This window comes from Cylas formicarius, unplaced genomic scaffold (genome assembly GCF_029955315.1).
Source record: "Cylas formicarius isolate icCylForm1 unplaced genomic scaffold, icCylForm1.1 PGA_scaffold_3__17_contigs__length_32017465, whole genome shotgun sequence".
NCBI lineage: Eukaryota > Metazoa > Arthropoda > Insecta > Coleoptera > Brentidae > Cylas > Cylas formicarius.
In genome coordinates, this window is record NW_026844326.1 from 14565459 (window position 1) to 14586572 (window position 21114).

Below are 21114 nucleotides of genomic sequence, written 5' to 3' on the forward strand. Positions count from 1 at the left end.
GTTATACCGACTACATCATTTAAGCTGTGAGTCACTGTACACCTAAACTGTTCTATTTTACAACAGTAGTTATGCCCCTAGCTGCTGAAAAAAGAAAGGCAAAGTTCAACGAATCAACCTTATCTTTTATGGGATTCTCCGCCCGCACACACTGTTTTCGAATAGAATTTTGAAATTTAACCTTTAAAATTAATGGTCAAGCTGACAGCACGGCCCAAATATTTAACAATTAAGTATTATGCATGGAGGACAATGGAATGCACTGATAACCTCGTACCAATACGGACCTGGTCCTATCGTCTCCGTTGTCATGACAACCGCAACGACAACAAACAAAATACCCGCGCGTACGAAAGCCCGTCATTTTTCGGCAACGTAACTATCAAATTGGAGCGTTAAATGCGGCAAAATCTTTACGGAACATGAGCTACGGTAACCGGGATAAGCGTTCGGGTCCGATCAGATCGAGAAGCGCGTCGAGAATTGAGTCCGGAACAGAAAAAAATCTGCCAAAATGGTTGGAGGATATAACAAGGTAATGTAAGTTAGGAGAGTATAAATTAACCGAGAAATAAAACGATTTGGATACTTCACCAGCGATAATATATAGGATGAACGATTAATGTCCTTCACAAATGCATCGTTGACAGGTCTATTCGACACCAATGTTGACTCCGCAGTTTCAAATGAAACTCCCTATATTTTAATAACATTGGGCGCAGGGTCCGATTAGTTCTAAATGAAATAAATAAACCAGTAACTTTTTCGAGTTTGAACAACGGTCAAAAAATTAAAAGTATCTTCGTAATAAAATGTGGTACTCCCTTTTAGCGACGCTCCCGCACCTAATATAATTTGCAAATAAGTATTTTATTTCAGTATCTTAAACCGTTTCTGAAATCATCTGAAAAAAAAAACGTTTTTTATGAGGTCAACAGTAAACACAGTAAATTTCCAGACATGTTTCCTATCACAATCCTACTAGTTTTCTTTCGCCTTTCCTGCAGTTATTTATCATTAATGAGTGATTAGGGCCATTTTTATTTTTATATTATTGTAGACTTACGGTATGGCTTACTTTCTTGTTGAGTATTCTGTGTTGATTGTCTTAACCTAAATGAAATTAGCCTGAAAATTGGTTTAAATTGTGGATTAGTTACTGGTCTACTCGAAGGTTTAAAAAAGTGCACGGTGAGGCATCAGCAGCATTTTTAAGTTTCATGAAAAGTTGAAGTTTTGAAATTATGCATTATCTGAGCTAGAAAAAATGGCGTTTCTGGCTAAGTTATGGACAAATTATATATTATATAACATTTTTTTCCAAAAAGCTGTAAGAGATACTAGAGTTAGGTAGATGCTAGCAAATCTGCAATAAAATATGGAGCACTCTATTGCAAGTTTGAACGTTGGGATCGATCTTGTAAAGTTGGTAATTGATAAAAGTATTTCAAATATCGAGGTTAGATATTTTATAAATTTTCTTTGCTAGTTCCCCAGCACTTTTAGTAGTACATGAAACGTCCTGTATACGACGACTGCAGTTTACGACACCGTACACATCGATTATATTGATTTAATTAATAATTTGTTTGACTATTGCGAATCGTATTTTTAGTGCTGTTTCAAAGGAGACTTCCGCTCCAGACTCGTCGATAAAAATATTTCCGGACCCATTCGGTGCGTCACTGAGCAGTTCCGAGATTCCTCATCGGATTCCTCACTTGCAGGGCAAAATTGAAGTGATAAACGAAAAGTGCGATTAGTTTATAACGCACTGGTGGTGGCCCGTTTATTATTCCCAGAAACTATAAAAAATATGTTCGATAAGGACAGACACAATTTTTATGACCTATAAATCATGCTCATTAATTAAGTTCTTAACGCAAAAGTTATTTAAATATTCTTAATTTCTGTGAATTAAACAAACTCTATCAAAAACATTTTGTCATTTTCCGAAAAATATCCTGATGGACAATAACCTACAGGAAACAATGCATGAATAGAAAGAGAATAACAGAAATCATACGAGCACTAGCATTCGGCAATTCCTGGAAACATTTGGTAGAAAATCTCATTTAATATATTAGTTTCTGAAAATTGCAAATAATAATCTATCTTTTTAATTTGATTTATTTACTATTAGTACTTCCTCTATTATTTAGGCTTCTTTTTAGAAGAACCTAAAGATGAGCTCATTTTTATACCTTTCGAAATTATTAAGTTAAATTTCTGTAGTTCTCGATTGATTTTTTCGCCATATTTGGTCCTAATATCACTTTTACGAGGAAAACACGTTTTTTTCCTAATATTTCGAAATACACATAGTTTTTCAAACAGACAACCTTGAACAAAGCCATGCTTTTCTGGAATACGATGAAAAAAATTTCATTTAAATTTTTAGTATTAGTTTTTGGTAAACCTGTATTTATTTATTTTTTAACCACACAGTTCCCCTTCTATAAGAAAATCGACCCCAAATATACGACAAAGGCTTTCGGTTGGAGAAATCGATAGATATACTTAGACCTTCAAACATACATCATTCAGAATACGTCTCCAAATTTCGAAGGATTTAAAAAATGCTTTAATTTACAGAGTGTTTTATTTAAAACAAGAAAGTTAGTACTAGTCCGCTTATATATAATTCAGTTTAAAATTTTAAAACTATAAGTAAATTTAAACAAATTTTGTCTTGAAATATTTTTATTGATATTTTTACAGATTCTGAGGTAATAATAAACGAGCTACCCGGTAGGTAACCTTAAAGATAAACAGACTTATATTTTTAGCCAAAAACACACTAGTTCCGCTAAATACGGACGCAGATCCTCCATAACTGCCGAGTTATACGAAAAACATTTACCAGAATACGTCACTCTGACCGAGTCCGGGACTTATCTGGTTCCTAAATTGGATCAAGCGATTCATTTTGAAGCCGAACAATCGCGGAAAAGCTTAAACGAATTTAGCAGATTGAATAGGGGCCGGCTTAACAGTTTGTCCGCGGAGTCTAGTCCTAAAAAACTCATTGACTTTTCCGGTGAGTGAAACCGTAGAATGAAGATAGTAGCTGATGTATGCCGCAGGAATAAAAGAATATTTTTATAATATTTTTCTGCGATGAGTTTCAATTAGGTCACAATAAAGGGTGTACAGGAAACAAAACCGAATTCTAGTGGTGATTTTACTTATTTGACATGAATCGTTCGTTGATGAACTTATCTTTCCATATACAGGGTTGAAAGTGATACCACCGCTAAATTATAACAAAATTTGCCTTTTTCTATACCCATCCAGAACTTTTGCAGTGTTGCCAAATTTTCTTTTGTTTTTGTATTAATGAGAAGCACAAATTTATAAAACTTTTCAATTTAAATTAAGCTTCGAAAATGAATCCCATTTGACCAAATGGAATTACGAGTTTTTAACACATTAACTTGTATTTAATAAAGTAAGAGAGATTTGACTTACTTTTCGCAAGTATTAAATGGTCAAAAAAAACTTTCCCCTGAACATCCTGCATAGAAACATTAAGCTTATATAACGTATATAAGCATATAGTTTCACCAGAATTGACAGATTATTTTCTTTAAAGCCAAAAAATGCTTCTATTTATCAGAAATCATCACGGCAACCAAAAAAATTGTTGTAATATTCTATATTTTGCAAATAATTTTGAATCGCTGGTAAGCAGCGACTAAGAAAGTTTAATAGAACTCCACAACTTCAAATTTTTTAAATGGTTTGCGTGCAACGCGTGTGCCAAAGCAAACTGTCGATTATCAAATAATGTGAAAGGAACATAAACTCTTTGCCGAAATGCGGATTTATATCAAAATTTTCTCTCAGGCAATAATAAAAAAAACCACATTTGAATTCAAAATTGGAATCCCAAGCCGTCGCTGAACGTTGTAAGTGAGTTGGGGATGACTTTCATAGTAGTAAAAAAATCTCGATTGCAGTGGTCTACAACAGCCGTTCCTCGGTTGCTTCCGAACTTTTAAGTGCGAAGCAGCCCGTGGAGAGATGTCGCAGTGAAATGACTCACTATGGGGCGTCGCCCGAATATTGGAAAATTAAAGGAGAGTCTGAAAAAAATGATGTCGGAACCAACTTAAAAGCCTACGGGGTTACTAAATCGAGGTCTTCGGATAGTGTGTATGGAGAAGTTTTCGATTATAATACACAGATTAACAGTTTAAAGGAAAATATGGAAAAAATTAGGTAAAAATTTTGCAAGTGATAAGAAGTTTTATTCATTATCTGTAACCACAGATATTAACTTTTTTTTTTCAATGAAACTTCCACAGACCATGGTAATACTTTTTATAAAACTTCTGGATTCCTCCTGCGTCGGTTTTTGTTGAGTCGAACTTGCTAACGTTTCGCCAATCATCCTGTTGGCTTCTTCAGACTTTGACTGAAACAGTTAGCTAGTTCGAGTCAACAAGAACCGACGCAGGAGGAATCCAGAAGTTCTATAAAAATTAGAACCACGGATATTCCTTTCATTTGCCTAAACATGATTTTCCATGGATTACCATCCGCAACAATGCTTTAACTATAAAAATAAAAATGTAAAACACTGATTAGTCATGCCTTTAGCGAATCGCCTTCAATGATTTTAATAGTGATAAATGGTGGAAAAATATTTCCTATACAGTTTAAGAATAGAGTTACTATTGATTATTAATAATTATTATAATTATATTAATGTTGCTTTTGTAGAACTAAATTTTTAATATTAAATCCCTATCTTTGGCATTGAATGTATTTATATTTTCTTTTGTCTCTAGCCCCCATAATTCTTAGTTTACTTCGGTTCAGTCCATTGTTTGCTTTTACGGATTGTATTTTTTTCTCTTTCTTATTACTATTATTGTTACTTATTTAGTGACTTGGTGCTCTTCATATTTTTCGATTAGATTCGACAGCGTATTCGAAAAACGCATTAGCGACTACAAATGTAGATTGAGAGAGGAGGAAGAAATGAGGGAAGTAATAATTAACCAACTCCTGTCGGAAAATGAACGGATAACCAGCGGACGGATCGGAAAAAACGGCAGGGAACCGCGATTATACCGAAAAAATTCAAAATATAAAAGCAGACAATCGGGAAGGAGGACCAGTTTACCTCAAGACCAAAATTTCTACAAAGAACGCGACGTGGTTCCACGTTTTGAGTTTATCATACCAGAGTTGCCAAAAGGAAAGGTATGGTCTGTTCATAGATATAAGAAAGTGACCAATTGCTTTTGAATGGGATTATCCAAGGGTGGTCATTAACATACAATGCAACAAGATTGTTACCTAAAGTTTCGGCATTTAAATTCAGGTAAAATTCTGGTCCCTAATAGAAAATAATTTTATAACTACCTGTGTTTGGTTTGGTATACTACTTAGTTTAAGGTTATTAGTTATCATTCTTATTTCGTATGTAATGCAGCGTGTGTTGAATCGTGTGCGAAGTATGCAAAATATGTGCGAGTCTAGTGTATCTCAGGAGATGCTCCCGCCCAAATGTAGAAAACACTATTCTATTGAGACTAAGGAAGTTATAAACAATGTTTATTTGACTCTCATTGGACGTGGTGCCAGCAAACAAGCATCTTTAGAAGAAATGGCCACATTGACGAAAATTCCTACATCAACTGTATGGAAAATTGTGAATAATCCCATTTCAGCGAGGAAAAAAAGAAGCGATGCTGACATTTTCTCGAGTGTAGATGAAACTGATCAAGATATAATACGGCGTAAAATTTACTAGTTATACCAGGAACAAAGCGTGCCTATATTAGATATCTTAATTAGGAGGCTTGAAAAAGATGAAACCGGTGTTAAATGTGGCAGAACTACCTTATGGAAGTGTATTCAACACATGGGTTTTAGATTTAAAGAAATTGACAAAAGGCAAGTTTTAATGGAATCTTTTAGAATTCGGAAATGGCGACTGGAATATCTAGAAAAAAATAGGATTTTCAGAGAACAACAAAGGCCAATTATTTACTTGGATGAAACCTGGTTCGACACTTATGATACCCCGGAAAAGGGTTGGGTTGACTCAAGTGACAAGTGTAAAACAAACGCACCATCAAAAAGAGGTAAAAGAATAACTATTTTGCATGCTGGCTCTAAAGATGGTTGGATTCCAAATGGACTTTCTCTGTCTGCGAAAAATATTAAAGATCCTTCTCTGGATTACCATGAAGACACCATCGCTGATTTCCAAACATTCCTCCTAATAGCGTAATTGTAATGGACAAGACAAGTTATCACAGTAGACAGTTGACTAAAACCCCTTCCTCATGTGATACAAAAGCAACAATCCAAAACCACATGTATAATAACGACATTTATTTTCACGATGATTATACCAGAAAGCAATTAATTAAAGTTCGACAAACCGTGAACCTACAAAAGGAATATGTCTGTGATAATTATGCAACAAAATCTAGGGCATACACCTTACCACTGTATATTTAATCCCATTGAACATGTTTGGCACCAACTGAAATCTGCAATTCGTCGTAACAATGTTTTTCCCCGTGTTAACTTCAATGTCCTCAAACTTATAGAAACCGAAGTTTTTAACATCCCTCCACAAAGTTGTGCAAATTCTGTTACACATATAGAAAAAACAGAACAATCGTATATCCATATTGCAAATAATATAGAACAAATAATAATTAGAACAGGCGATGATAGCGATAGTGATACTGATATATTATGTGAATAATTTTAAGTAATTTTAATAGGTAATAAAAATAATTTGTAATTTGATTTTAGATTTAAACATAAATACATACATAAATGAATAAATATTGTTTAGTATCTTTCCTAACAAAACCCCAAATAATTAAATTCTAAGCAAAGTACGGACCTGTTCGGCCATATTTCATACTTACAGCTTGCCCGGGTCTTTCCTTAATTCGTATCAGTTAGTCACTTTCTTATATCTATGAACAGACTTTAACTAACTTGTTTTTTATAAATTATTTCGCCACCACTTTTCGAATGCAACGAATTCATTTAATTCATGAGCAGTTTTTAATGTACCCCTGTTACCAATACTAAAAGTATTTTATACGTTATTAATTTAAAAAAATAGCACTAACAGCTTAATTAAAATATTACAGAAAACAGTTATTCCAATCACACTGTTATGCAACCGCATCCCAATAGTACTGGTAACTTCAAAGTATAAGACCTTCCTTTTGGAACCCCTCTTACATCTCTACTTGTAATAAACAAATCCTTTATGATGATCTAAATAATAAGAACACCATTTTGCAACTGCCTTAAAGTAAAACCACATAAAGAATAGAAAGGATCTGTCGCTGTGCCTCCGAGACAGAAAGTGTGGGACGTAGACAATGAGAAGGCGTTTATCTCTATTCAGCAAAGATATTAACACTTAAAGGCCTCTTTTGTAATTTGCATCAATTTTCTTAAAAGCAAACTACAATTATTGCAATTAAAAACTTGATTTTACACCACTTTTAATTTAAATGTTGCCATTTCTACACGAACGTGACCCCAAATTTTTATACGAACTGTTCCCGGCAGAGTTTTACCGTACTGGATGTTTCGCGAATAATCTTTAAAGTTGTGTTTAACGATACTTTTCACATCTTTTAATTTATTTATTTATCTTTTTAATTTATTAATCCATTTTCTCTTGCTTTTGTCACAAGTTAAGCATTTGTCAGCCTAAACGTGACAAATTTCGCATTGAAATTATATTTAAAGATTTAAAATACAGTTTAAAATGTACGCACATTAGTAACGCTTTAGGATTTAATTCGCGATGTTCCTTATGATGCAATGTAATTTTGTAATTTGAATCTGATTTTTTCATAGCGTTTCCTACTGTAAGCGAGGTGTTTTATAAAGAACGATATTTTTATATAAAATTATATAGGATTCTTACACATTGCACATGCCATTCTATTTTAGATGTTGTTAATAGATATTCTTTCGACGTGGGGTGATAAATATTACGTGGGGTTAAATGGTATCGAAATATTTTCCGACACCGGCAACCACGTGCAAATTGAAAAAGTAAGCAGACTTTGTTTCGTCTGAGAACTCCATGAAAGGTTAAAAAAAACGGTTTTAGATAACGGCAGATCCGTCCGACGTGAATATACTGCCAGAGTGCCAAAACGACCCCCGTGTGATTTCAAATTTACTCGACGGTGTAAATAGAACCCAAGACGATATGCATATATGGTTGGCCCCTTATTATCTGGGCCGTTGCCACACAATTTCGATACAGTTTTTCGAGGAAACTACTCTAGCTATGATTAGAATATGGGTAAAGTAAACTGCGCCCTGCACAATGATGTCCAGTTGTGTGTGTTTGATTTTCGTTGAAATTTGATAGACCAATTTTTTCATTTACTCACTCTGAGCGTATTGCGTTACTCGGGCAGGATAGGTCGATACATTTGAACTACTCGGTATGCCCGATTCCTATACCTCCATATATATGTTTTAAAAGACAAATTTTGCTAGCCTGCCTTTTAGAATCCGTTTAAATATAAAAGAATAATCAATCCATTAGTTTCAAAAACATTTACGTATTTGTAAACAAATAAGAGCAGTATATTTTATTACAGGGAAATACAGAGTGATATCTCCGTAATAAAAAATAAGAATCAGTTCTCTCCAATAGTCTGTCACATACATTTAGCACAATTAAATTAGAACAAAATATGTTCCGATTTTCACAGATATTTATTACTTTATGACAGGTGTTTCGACAATACCGCGCCTTTATCAAATACAATATGTGACAATATTTCGATAAAAAAAAACCGCCACAACCGCCGAAATTATATTCTTTAGTTAAATTACATAAACAAGATATACCCATCAGGCCAGTCGTGCCTTATGTAACAGCTCCAGCAGTTAATCTCTCAACAAAATTAGCAAATATTTTAAAGTTCCACACAGATTTTAAACCAAAATTTTCAATAAAAAATTCTTTTGAACTAATCAACAAAATTAAAGATATCAAAATCCCTTCTAATGCAACACTATTGTCTTTTGATGTACAAAACTTATTTCCCAGTATTCCACCTATGGATGTGATAGATTTAGTAGATTTCACCCTAACTCGAAAACAGGTTAACCCATTGGTGAAACAAAATTTATTTGATGCTTTAGACCAAAATTATCTTGAGTTTAATGGACAGATTTACATCTCTAAAGAAGGTTTGATTATGGGAAACCCACTTAGTCCTTTGTTAGCCGAGATTTTTATGGATAATTTGGAAAATATCATACTAGAACATCCTTTAAGTAAAAGTTTTCTATGGTGGTATAGATACGTGGATGATATATATATATATATATATATATATATATATATATATATATATATATATATATATATATATATATATATATATATATATATTCTCACGTATTGATTCACGGATGGAAAAATGTGATGACACTATATTCCGGGATATCATCAGTTCGCTCGTTGAACTCCGACTGGAATCCTGCATCCGATTGGAATCCTGCAAATCTTGCATCCGACTGGAATCCTGCAGACGTTTCGCCAAAATCTCACTTGGCATCTTCAATGCTCGCGCTCCGAAAACACTTCGAACAGTGTATATATATATATATATATATATATATATATATATATATATATATATATATATATATATATATATATATATATATATATATATATATATATATATATATATATACATATATATATATATAATCTGTGAAAATCTTATTTATTATTAAAACATATTTTGTTCTAATTTAAATGTGTTAAATGGAAAGTAAAAGGCACCTCAATTCAACATACATTTGGCGCTTAGTAGTTGCATCAATATGGTTTCAAATTTTACATTTTACATAATTTATCCGTTTTTTATTTCTGTCATCCATTGTAGCTGTTAATTTCAACACTAGTAACTTTTCAGAATTACAATAAGTCAAGGATTCACTCCTATAGAGGCGTAAAAGATATCGTAATTTTTCTGGACGGTGTGCCGATATTTAAAGGGGAGATTGCCAAAGCGTGCGGTGGGATCCTCGGGGGAATACATCACTTTGGAGATGTAAGATGGTGAGGCAATTGTCGACCGTTAGAGTGACGTCATTTCCTTTTTTTTTAATTTATAAAATTTACCTAGAGGAACGCCATGGAATTGCGAACACATTGGAAAAAATAAATTAAAGTAGAACAAATACTTGACGAACATAACTTCTCAAAATGATTTGAGAAAAGTTTGTGCCTTACCAAAGTGCTTTTAAAAACTATATTAGGAACTAGATATTTTTACTAGGACGATAAAAATTCTAATTTTTCAATAGAAACTGGTAAAAAATTAATGTTAACTCATAAAATTCATTGGGAAATTCTTAAAAAATAACAAAAGAAACTTGTTAACTTACACTTACACTTACAAATATCTATTTACCTTATCGAAATTGATCCCACACTTACAAAAGAATAGTTCAACGAATTTGTCCATCCTCAATAATTGACATATGTGTACCGTCGATTTTAAAGTATATTGCCAACAACATCTCTACTCAAATTTAGTCAAATCCAGTCTTCTATCATGTGGGCCCGAACGTCACTAAAAATTAAATTAAATTAAAGCAAGATAAAAGAAAGTTTGTCGTTAATTAAGTATTGCACCACAAACTAAAAAAAACATGTCATCACAACGCAAATGGAACTAGACATATATACACATTGAAACAATTCCTTTTATGTGGTGCTGAATTAAAGTATAATTTAAAGTAATAGTTCTTTCAATATGTTAAATAGTACAACTGGTTTTTACCCATTATGTAAAAGCGAAAAGAAGAAAACCTACCGAAAACTTCAAGAAAAAAAAATAGTCAATAATACCCTGAAACACGTTGAACGTTTTTTTGGAAATTAAGTGTTTATTACTGAACTAATAATTATCGGTTTTCATCCAATAATATAAACTTTCGATTCAAAAACTTTCTTTACCCACATTTTATAATTTTTTAGTCTGATATACGCCCAAAACAGAACATTATCTATTCCCAGATGAACAATATCGCCAATTTTTTTCGCCAAAAATTTTGCTATTGATTATGTTGTCTTATGAGTTTTTCGTGAAGCAATTTCTATTACTTATTTTATAAAGTTGTACTAAATTTAAGAGAATCTGCAACCAAATCTAATGGATAAATAGATTCTGTTTTTAAAAAAACGACGTTTACTAATAGTCGACGAGGCCTTATGGAGATTCGAGAAATACTTTTAGTTTGAGTTGTAGATTTACTTTCAGACAATTTTATTTACTACTGACGAGGTAATCCTGGAGAAAATCTCCAAAAACGACTCGTCATTCCCGACGTTAACTTCAGAACCACCGACGCCCGCAAACAAATCCGACAGACCTCCGACTTCGATTGTCTTATCTGAAGTAAGCAATGAAAATATATTCAAAAATATAAGCATATCTTTCTATAAGAAATATTCACCAAAAGAGTGAGCAGTGCTTTACCATTCAAAAATATTTATTTATATTGGCTCAAGGTTTCTGGGCATTTGCAAAGATTGGATTGAGAAAAATAATTTTAGTTCCTTAACTTTTTTAAAAATTTGCCGGTTAGAGGAGCAAAAATGTGAAACATTGGCAGAGTTTCATTAAGATTATGTGTACAAAAATGTCTTCAAAATTCGGCAAACTTTTCGAAATTTACAGAAAACTAGTGAAATTTAAACGCGCGTTCTGTATATACCGATAAACAATGGCAATGAGTTTTCCTTACAAATTTTTATTGATTAAAGGTTAGGCCTGTGACCGGCACAGCCCTGAAAAAAGCATCCGAAACCAGTGATTCACCAGAGCAAATTTTGATCGGTGCCAAACGACTCGATTTGGTGCTGTTAGAGAACTGGGGTAACCCTTTGGCGATTGGTCTTACCGGATTAGAAATTATCGAGGGAACTGATCGGACCTTAAGGTAAATCTCGTTACCAAAACTTGGTAATCAATTAAATATTCGAAAACAGTACGACCTAGGAAATATTTTGTTGGAGGTGCTGAAATTCTTGAGAATTTATTGAATTATTCTTATTTCCCTGTAAAAATTCACTTTCAAAAATCGTATAGGTGAAACAGTGAAAAATCCGCAATCGTATTAGTTTGATTTGGCATAACCGGAGCGAGTGCTTAATACAAGACTGACTGAAGAAGTTTATCAACGTGTTGCCCACTATACTAGAAGCATTAGTTTTGGTTAATTTTTATGCACACCTAGCAAAAGAGTACGAAAATAATTACTTGTTGACGTGTGACGTAACTGTCATAATTTCCAAACGTCAAAATACCATCCGAAGTAGCCCGTGACCATATGACTGACGTCTTAAAAGTTCACTCTTCGCACACTTAAGCCGTCCATTATTGGGTTTTTAAAGTAGGAAGTGGAAAAAATCAATTTATAATGGAAATCCAGATTAAAAAAATGAACATCAAATGGTCCCTTTTGCATATTCCACGTAAATAGTAGAAATTTTATTTAATTGTCGATTAGGGCTGTTTTTAGTTAATTTACTTATTTGCTCTATACCCTAACATCGCTTAAGGACTTGGGCCGTTGAGTTTTTTTATTAGTAAAGTATTGATATGCCTCGATATAAGATGTCAAATGTTTATTATCTGTATTATTAGATGTCCACTAGGTGAGTTATTGCGTGATGGTGACCCATTCCACGAAAAATCATATCAAAACTAAGTGACCGGGCCTATCCGGTATGTTTTTCTTACCGCTGACAGAGTCGTAACAATATTTTTTTTTAAGTTGATGTGGGAGTCGTCTTGGTTTGCATCTTTTTCCAAAGTTTTCCAGAATATTTGTCAATGTTTGTTTCAAAACATCATGAATGAGTTATAATCCACGTTTTAAATTAGTTAACGATTTTAATACCTTTGTTATAGATAAAAGTTTTCTGGAATTACAGAATAACAATATATTTACTTAGATTTTATAAAAGAACATTTTAGCAAAATTGTTACTCTTCTTTCATTCCAGTATTATAAATGGTTTAGTGTCAGTTGCGGAATTGTATTACACACAAGTATTTTTTTCCCGCTTTTTCGTTTTCGTTAGATGGTTTTGTTGGTTTGATAGGTCGCAAATATTCATTTCAGAATTAGTAAAGAGAACTTATCAAGCAACGTAGACCGGGGACATTTGGGGAACCTTATTAACGGTAAAAACGTTACCGTTAATCCAAAAAACATGTGGTGCGTACCTTTACAGGATGGTATTGTGATTAGTGTTGATTTGGTTGATTTAAAGTATATTTCGGGTGAGTCAACGAAATATACTCATCCCATGTAATTATGGTAGATGTAATGGTTCTAGGCCTCAGGTTGTGGAATTATAACGAAAGTCTGGACCTTTCTTACGTCGGAGTAAAGAGCTTGAAAATCGTCGTAGATGGCGAAACACTTTTGAATCCTGGCACCAATGACCAAATATTTTTATTGCGTCGAGCTCCGGGTAACACCTATTACGATTTCATTCACGATATAAGGTAAAATTGTGAAATAGTTAGCTGGTAGTTAGTTATTATACTCCATTCATTTGAAAGAGAATTGAATGCTCCAAAATACATATGAAATAACAGTGATAAAACGAGTCTAAAAAATATGTTAATTCTTGTAGTTGATAGTATTGACGCATGATTTTAAAAAATGAATAAAATGGGAAAAGAAAATTCAACATTTTACCATATGCTGTGCATTTAATTAATATAAACCTTATCAGCTAGCTGAGCCAAAGAGTCTCGAGAGTAAGTCTCGTATTTAGAATTTTACTGGTGACAGGTCACAATATTAACTAGGTAAGGATGTTAATTGGACCTCGTATACATATAAACCTAAATTAAGTGTACTTAATATATTTCGACATAATATGATATTTTGTATGATTTTGTCACGTGAATTTAAGTTTCAGAAAACTCAAAAATGTTTTCGCTTCTTCTTTTTACGGTTCTAATATTCGGGGAAAAAATACTTATCTTTTTTATTGAAAAATAGGGAGCGTTTTTAAAAAAATCGTGAAACCTTAAAGGAGCCAACCCAATTTAATACTTTTTGCTAGTCCTTCCATTTTTTTGATAGAGATATACTCCAATTCATTTTTCATAGGTTAGTTTACAAATAAAAAAGTTTTAGCGAATCCAAAAAAGAAAAAAGGAAAATTCGAAACTCTCAAATTTCAGTCACGAAGAAGGGATAAAATTTAATGTACAAAACGGCTGAGAAAATTATTACTCCATCTATGGCAATACGAAGCGGTCAATTGATATTTAAAACCCAGTTTAAAATAAATGCTTTAAACATCGTTTCTTCATATTTCTTTTACTCACAAGCAAACGATAGAAGGGACGAATTAGGATTTGTTTCAGATTTTTTGGTCCTGTACAAATTCCGCCAACACTCGAAGATCCTTCTAGTTGCGTGGTGGGTTTCGTTGTCGAATTTATCGTATATTCAACGTGGGGAGATCAATATTATTGCGGACTCAACGGTTTAGAGTTGTACAACGAAAGCGGCCAGATGATAATACTGCACGATCAAAGTATAACACTTTCTATCGACCATCGAACATTAGCAAAATAAGAAAAGCCACTCTCCGTTTTCGCTAGCAATATTGCTTTGCACTTCCGCACTCGTCATAGATAGTAAAGTTCAGCAAACGATATGCCGTTTTTACAAACTTTTATGGTTTTGAAAGGTAGGAAGGAGAAAAGACCTAGCAAACTATCGGGGAATCACGCTGTTAAGCTCAATACTGAAATTATTCACCAAAATCCTGTCGGACGAAATATCTTCTCGTGGGCTGTGTGAAGAGCAACAAGGCTTTAGATAAAATAGGTCAACAATAGATGCAATTTTTACAATCAGGCTGATGGTTGAAAAGTCTATAGAATACAATAAAGCAGCCTATATGTGTTTAATAGATCTCGCAAAAGCATTTGACCGTGTAAGACTCCCTGATGTTGTGAGACTTCTCAAAAAAATGAGCATGCACCCAGACTAAATAAAGATCGTAGTTAAATGAGTTAAATACCGACAATATGACCCACAGGGCAGAAAAACACGCAAAATACCCATGCAGACAGGAATAAGACAAGCCCAAAGTCTGAGCCCTATCTAATATCAGAAGTGAAGAAGATTGTTATGCCGACGATTCCGTGTTGAATGCTCTTTACGTTCGAAAACGTAGCCTCTAAGTATAACATGGAGATATCGATAGCAAAATCTAAATCACTAACTATATCAAAAGAGACCAGAAGATGTAAATTGGACATATACTGTAGAGCAGAGATCTCCAAAAAGAAGTAACAATCGTATGACCATAGAATTTAAAACTCGCATATATAAAACCTGTGTGAGACCCGTTACAGTCCCGAAACAGGCGCGAATGCCGACTGCCGAAAATTACAAGAGATGGTCTTACAAGATCGAGCAGACCTCCTGGACGCCCCCCCCCCAGCGAATACGATGGCATGAGAGCTCTAGCGCATCTTCCCAGCTACGTCTTTGACTACAGAGTACAATGCGCAAAAGACATAAAAAGAAGACGTACCACAAATATTTTAAGAGTAGGGAAATTTTCTTTGATTAAACTGATTTATAATTCATTTTAGTGTGCTTTTTATAAATCTTCCTAAAACAGTCCCCACTTGAGGTAGCTCGATTTCAAGTTGAATTTGCCCGTTAGATAGGTTGATCTCCTATATTGAAAACTCATTAGAAAGCTTAAACTGACTTCCAGTTTGAGGGTTTACCATAATAACACTAAATTATTTTCCTAGGAAAGCAATACAAATCCTTATGTAGATAATTGATTTATAATGGATGTTTTCCCAGTTTGCTATTGGTTAATTTGTGAGGGTTGGTGAAATCGTGAAAATTAACGTCCTGATGACTAAAACACAGTATGTCACAGTATGTGACATAGTTGTGTATGGTGTCCAAGAAAGGAAAACGCGAAGTACCGAAGTCCGGTTCTGAAACGTCATTGTGGAATTGCGAATCCATTTAATGAGTGTTACAAAAAGAAACCCAAGCGAGTTAGGCCTGCGGCTAGACTTTCATAAATATTTACCAAAGTAAAAACCGTATATCGTTTGGAGAACTTTGCTCGGTGACGTCAAGTATATACAGATTACATTAGTTAGAAATACTGATATTTTGAATACAAGCAAATGTTCAGCGTTTCGAAAATTCTTTTCCCTTGAGTACTTTAATGACAATACGAGATGATGTAGTCGGAATTATACTCCTTTGTATGTATTTTTTAATGAACTCCAAACATGCGGTGATAACAAAGTTTTGAAAAAAATTCGTTTTTTATGTACCGTTATTTAAGGGTATGCAAAATATCCATCCACTGGCAGTCAAAAACATTGGTTTATTAACTTGTCGAAAATAATTTCCAAAAGTATTAAATAATGCCGAGAACAAGACAACAATGGGTATAATAAAAAAATGACAGCTGATTATTTGAAATGTATTGGTACTTTTATAAATGAAATGGAAACTATACGTTGTCCTAATATTCTTTAAGCGCCATAATATTTTTGTCCAACAGTTAAACTCGTAATTTGTAATAAACAGCGAACCTTTCGTTTTTGGCAACCACATGACGCCATTACACATGGGTATAATTGTGTATAGAAGCTTTATTTCAAAAATGTTGTTAGAAAACTGCACGCATTGCTTGAGATATAAAGTTTTTACGATAAATCAAAAGTGTGATTATAAGTTCAAAGGTCGGGCTCTAGGATTGACAACACATTTATGCACATTTCTTTTTGGATCCCGCCCTTATTGGCATCACTTAATCACTATTAATTGAGTTATTTTATTGTAAAAATTCTATATTATTGTATCCACACGTATTACAAAAAAATGTGTAAGGATAAAAGTTTATATAAATGTCGGTGGAAGTTGTAGTCTTAACCAATTTTGAGATAAAAACCAAAAATTATTTACATGCAATAAAAACCTTATTTTTATTACCCAGATTAACATTATTTATAACTTTAAAATAATAAAAATATAAAAGAAAATTAAAAAAAAAATCACTACTTAGTAGGAGCTTCGTTTTGACCTAGAGGGTCTTTTTGGGGGTAGTAGTCAATTTAACTCCATTTAATGTTTTTTGTTTTCAATAAATTACTATTTCGCATATAACTCAAAATCAATTTACGAAAAATACTGGAATTACCAAAAAGTTCCCAAAGTAAAACAGAGAACTGGAATTCCGCTTTACGAGAAAGTAGAGCTCACAAAAAAATTCAAGACAGTTAAATTAAGTATCATCTTCAAAAATTTAGATATTGAAAAACGCTGAATATTGAGTTTGTTTTTTTTAGGTGTATCAAACTTTATTATTTTGATGATCCGATTTATCTAAATAATACGGTGAAACTTGGGCCCTCTAGGGGCAAAATTCATAATTGGCATATTAAAAAACCTAATACTCCTTATTTTTATAATTATACTGTAAAAACTTTCCTAATTAATAAAAAAAATCAGGATAAAATTTTAACTTTGAACTAGTATCTCCGAAACCAGAGACCTATGGAGCATTGAGATATATTGATATATTGAACTCAATCGTATGTCTAGTATCTCCAGTTTAGTTTATGATTCACCCAGTACATCGTGTTGGTTAAATAGGGGTCACCCAGTAAGCTTTCAAAGCACCTATACACTAGATCGATTCGGGAAAACGGAGAGTGGCCGTTCTTATCTTGGTAAAGGTCGCTGGTTGGTTATACAACGTGCGTTTGTAGATATTTGCGCCTACCCGGAAAGTGTCAACATTCTACCCCACGTCAACGGCGACGTGAGGACGCCCGAGAAACTCATAGACGGAGTCAACGAAGACGATACGGGGTCGCATTCTTGGCTCGCGCCAGTGATTCCTAAACTCTTAAGTAGAGTGTATGTCATTATGGATGTTCCGGTTGCTGTATCTTTCGTAAAAATTTGGAATTATTCGAAAACGGTGAACAGGGGAGTCAAAGATTTCGGGGTAAGAAAAGCAGCTCGAACGTTGTAAAGGTCCGCGCATTAATTATTCTTTTTTGTGACTACATATCACTAAACCTCGTTAAAAAAAAGTAGTGTTCCTAATTAGTACGCAAAAATATAGGGTTAGTTTTAAACCCCAGATAAGCTTTTGATGGTGGGAAAATGACTTTGCGTTCGTATTATAAAAATATGTTTTCTTGGAGTGAAATGACAATGGCGGCAAATTAAAATCTATTGTGTTGTAAGGTTTGAAAGCTTTTGTTTTAATTAAAAAAAAATCAAGTACTTTTGGAAAAAATACATTTCTTTCATACGTAGACTAGTAGAAAGACTGTAAAATATAAGATAAATCACGTGTCCGATAAGGTAATTTTCATAATAATTTCACTTATATACACGGACAATTTTTTTCGTTTTAATAGTTTAATAATTATAATTTTAATACTAAAAAAATTGTAACTTGTTAAAAATTTATGTCGGAGTCAAAAATAAGCGAATATATAAGTCAGCGTGTCAGATTGTCGATAAACAAATATTAATACTTACTGAAAAGGCATTTGTATATTTTTCATTTGTCACGGTATTTATAGGAACACTAAATATTCGAACCCGTTTGCTCTCAATCCGGAAAAAAAAAATTACTTTAAGATTGCCAAGCTATAAACTTCTTGGTAACAAAATAACTTATTCTTTTAAAGCTTTCTTGCAAAATTTATTTTTTAGTTTTTGTTCTACGTTTCCTATTTCTTTTTTTCTTCCGATTGGTGCGGGTGGTGTTGAACCGTTCGGGTAAATTTCTTAACAAGGAATATATTCTCCTTCCCACTGATCTTCCACTTATTTTTCCTGGCATTATGAGTTGAAGTATTATATTATATTTGTTTCTCCTCATAATGTGTCCTATGTATAGCAGTTTCCTCTTTTTCAATTGAGTTGAAGAATTTCGGCTGGTAACTTATCTGGGCCTATTTACTAATTCTGATTAAAGTTTAATAGATTTTTATTGAAATTGAATATTATTCCCAGTATACTTAATGTTACAATATTTTGTATTATAGATTTTAATCGATGACCTTCTCGTTTACAACGGTACGCTGGCCATGCATTCGGATAAAGAAGAAAGGTGCCAAATAGTATTTCTAAACGAACAAGATGATGAGGGCAGGTCAGTTATTGCGTTATTTTTTGTAAACTTTTAACCAGTTTTTTCATATTTTCAAAATACAAAACGAAAAAATCACTTTTTAAAGTTTTAAAATTTTAATTTTTGCCAACGTCATTATGTAAACAACGTTGGTAATGTTTCAGAAAAACTTCTAGAACACCCCATGGCGAAGTGATTTTAACAAACCAAATGAGCGGTAATATCAGGGTGGATCAAAAACTCAGACCATTAACTTGCATTAATCCTTGTGCATGAAATGGAATTTACATATTATATTTTCACTTCAGTAAAACTTACGCAGAGATTTTATATTTTGTGGACATTGCTTTACACGTATGCGCCTAATTATATTTTCTAGTAATAAAATAATAACATTTTTACCTAGTTTTTTATTTGTAAGTGTTATAGATATTTTAAAATGGGCCAAAGAATATCATTTAGGACCAAAAATTCCTTAAACTTTGTGATATACAGAAAATTCAATTGTTCAATGTTTATTATCGCTTTTAATTTCTAATGATAATCAAACTTAACAATTAATTAAATTAGAAAAGAAATCCTGTAAGCAAACAAGAACAGAAAAGCAGGTACATTTGTGTAATTTATTGCTCCTGCAAACAAATTTAAGTCAATTTTACGAAAAAAAAAAATAACACGAACTAACTAAAATTGGTATGTTGGTTAATGATGTAAACAGTATTCAAAGATTTATCGTGAGAAGATCAGTACCAATATTGGCATTTAAGAGAATGAAGCTCATCACTTAAAGATTCTTCGTTCTTTTTTTTTTCTAACGATCCTGCAATATCGTTTGCATTGATTACATTCTAATTATGATTTGTTTAATTAACATTAATTTTGTTTCCATTTTAAATTGGAAAATAATGTATTGAATTTTAAGGTTTTTGATGTCTAGAAACCTGCGGTGCATATTTTTACAAACTTTTCAATTATTGCGAATTAAAAAAAAATCAAAAATCTAGCTAAACGATCACATTTCACATCTACTTATTAAAATGCAATCATTGAGCATGCGAAATTTTGTTTTAATAATAATTATAATTGAAAATTAAGCATAATTCAATGAAGACTTGTAACGTGCCACTCTTGAATATTGTAGCTCTTAAGTTATATATATTTTCACGTATCGATTCACGGATGGAAAAATGTGTCGATGGTATATTCCGGAATATCATCCGTTCGTTTGTTGAGCTTCGGCTGGAATCCTACATCCGTCTGGAATCCTGCCAGGCCTTCGATTTGAACATCGAATTATTTCTGATGATGTGCCATGCGTTTCAAATATAAGGGCATTACATTTTTATAATATTATGCACTCATTTAGCAAATTTGACAAAATTTTCTGATATTAGGTTAGTTGTTAATTAAAAAAAAATTATATGTGTAAGCAAAACAGTGGTCATTTAATGTAGGCAGGTTTCAACCCTACGCTGCGATAGAGAATCTGATTTCTAGTCAGACGCCTTATCCGACAGGCCAAGACTAAATCTGTTTGAAAGTAGAACTATTTATGGTGATGTGGCATGCGATGGAAATATAAGGACATTACATTTTTATAATTTTATGCACCCTATTAGCGTATTTGACAAAGTTTTCTGATATTAGGTTAGTTGTTAATTAAAAAAAAATATGTGTGCAAGCAAAACAATAGAGAATCTGATTTCTAGTCAGGCGCTTTAACCGACAGGCCAAGACTAAATCTATTTGAAAGTCGAACTATTTCCGATGATGTGCCATGCGTTTGAAATATACGGGAATTACATTTCTATAGATTTTTGAATTTGAAAAAATTTGAAAAAAATGTACTTAAGCAAAACAATAGTTGTTTGCATTATGTAGGTT

The 21114-nt window shown here is 32.9% G+C and overlaps 1 protein-coding gene across 2 annotated transcripts; it reads left to right on the forward strand.

The window, feature by feature from the left end:
• Positions 1–310: 310 nt before the first annotated feature.
• On the forward strand, positions 311–19605 carry LOC132699118 (katanin-interacting protein-like). Of its 2 annotated transcripts, none has more exons than XM_060665628.1 (16): positions 311–535; positions 1616–1753; positions 2790–3040; positions 3963–4224; positions 4926–5214; positions 7957–8061; positions 8120–8317; positions 9957–10094; positions 11298–11447; positions 11816–11991; positions 13179–13339; positions 13396–13567; positions 14444–14616; positions 17846–18087; positions 19145–19251; positions 19395–19605. In XM_060665628.1, the coding sequence occupies exons 1-16, from the start codon at positions 423–425 to the stop codon at positions 19504–19506; spliced, it is 2787 nt and encodes a 928-aa protein (XP_060521611.1). In that variant the 5' UTR covers positions 311–422; the 3' UTR covers positions 19507–19605. The 2 variants fall into 2 exon arrangements, with proteins under 2 accessions (XP_060521611.1, XP_060521612.1); XM_060665629.1 differs by having other exon boundaries at positions 11310–11447.
• Positions 19606–21114: the final 1509 nt, after the last annotated feature.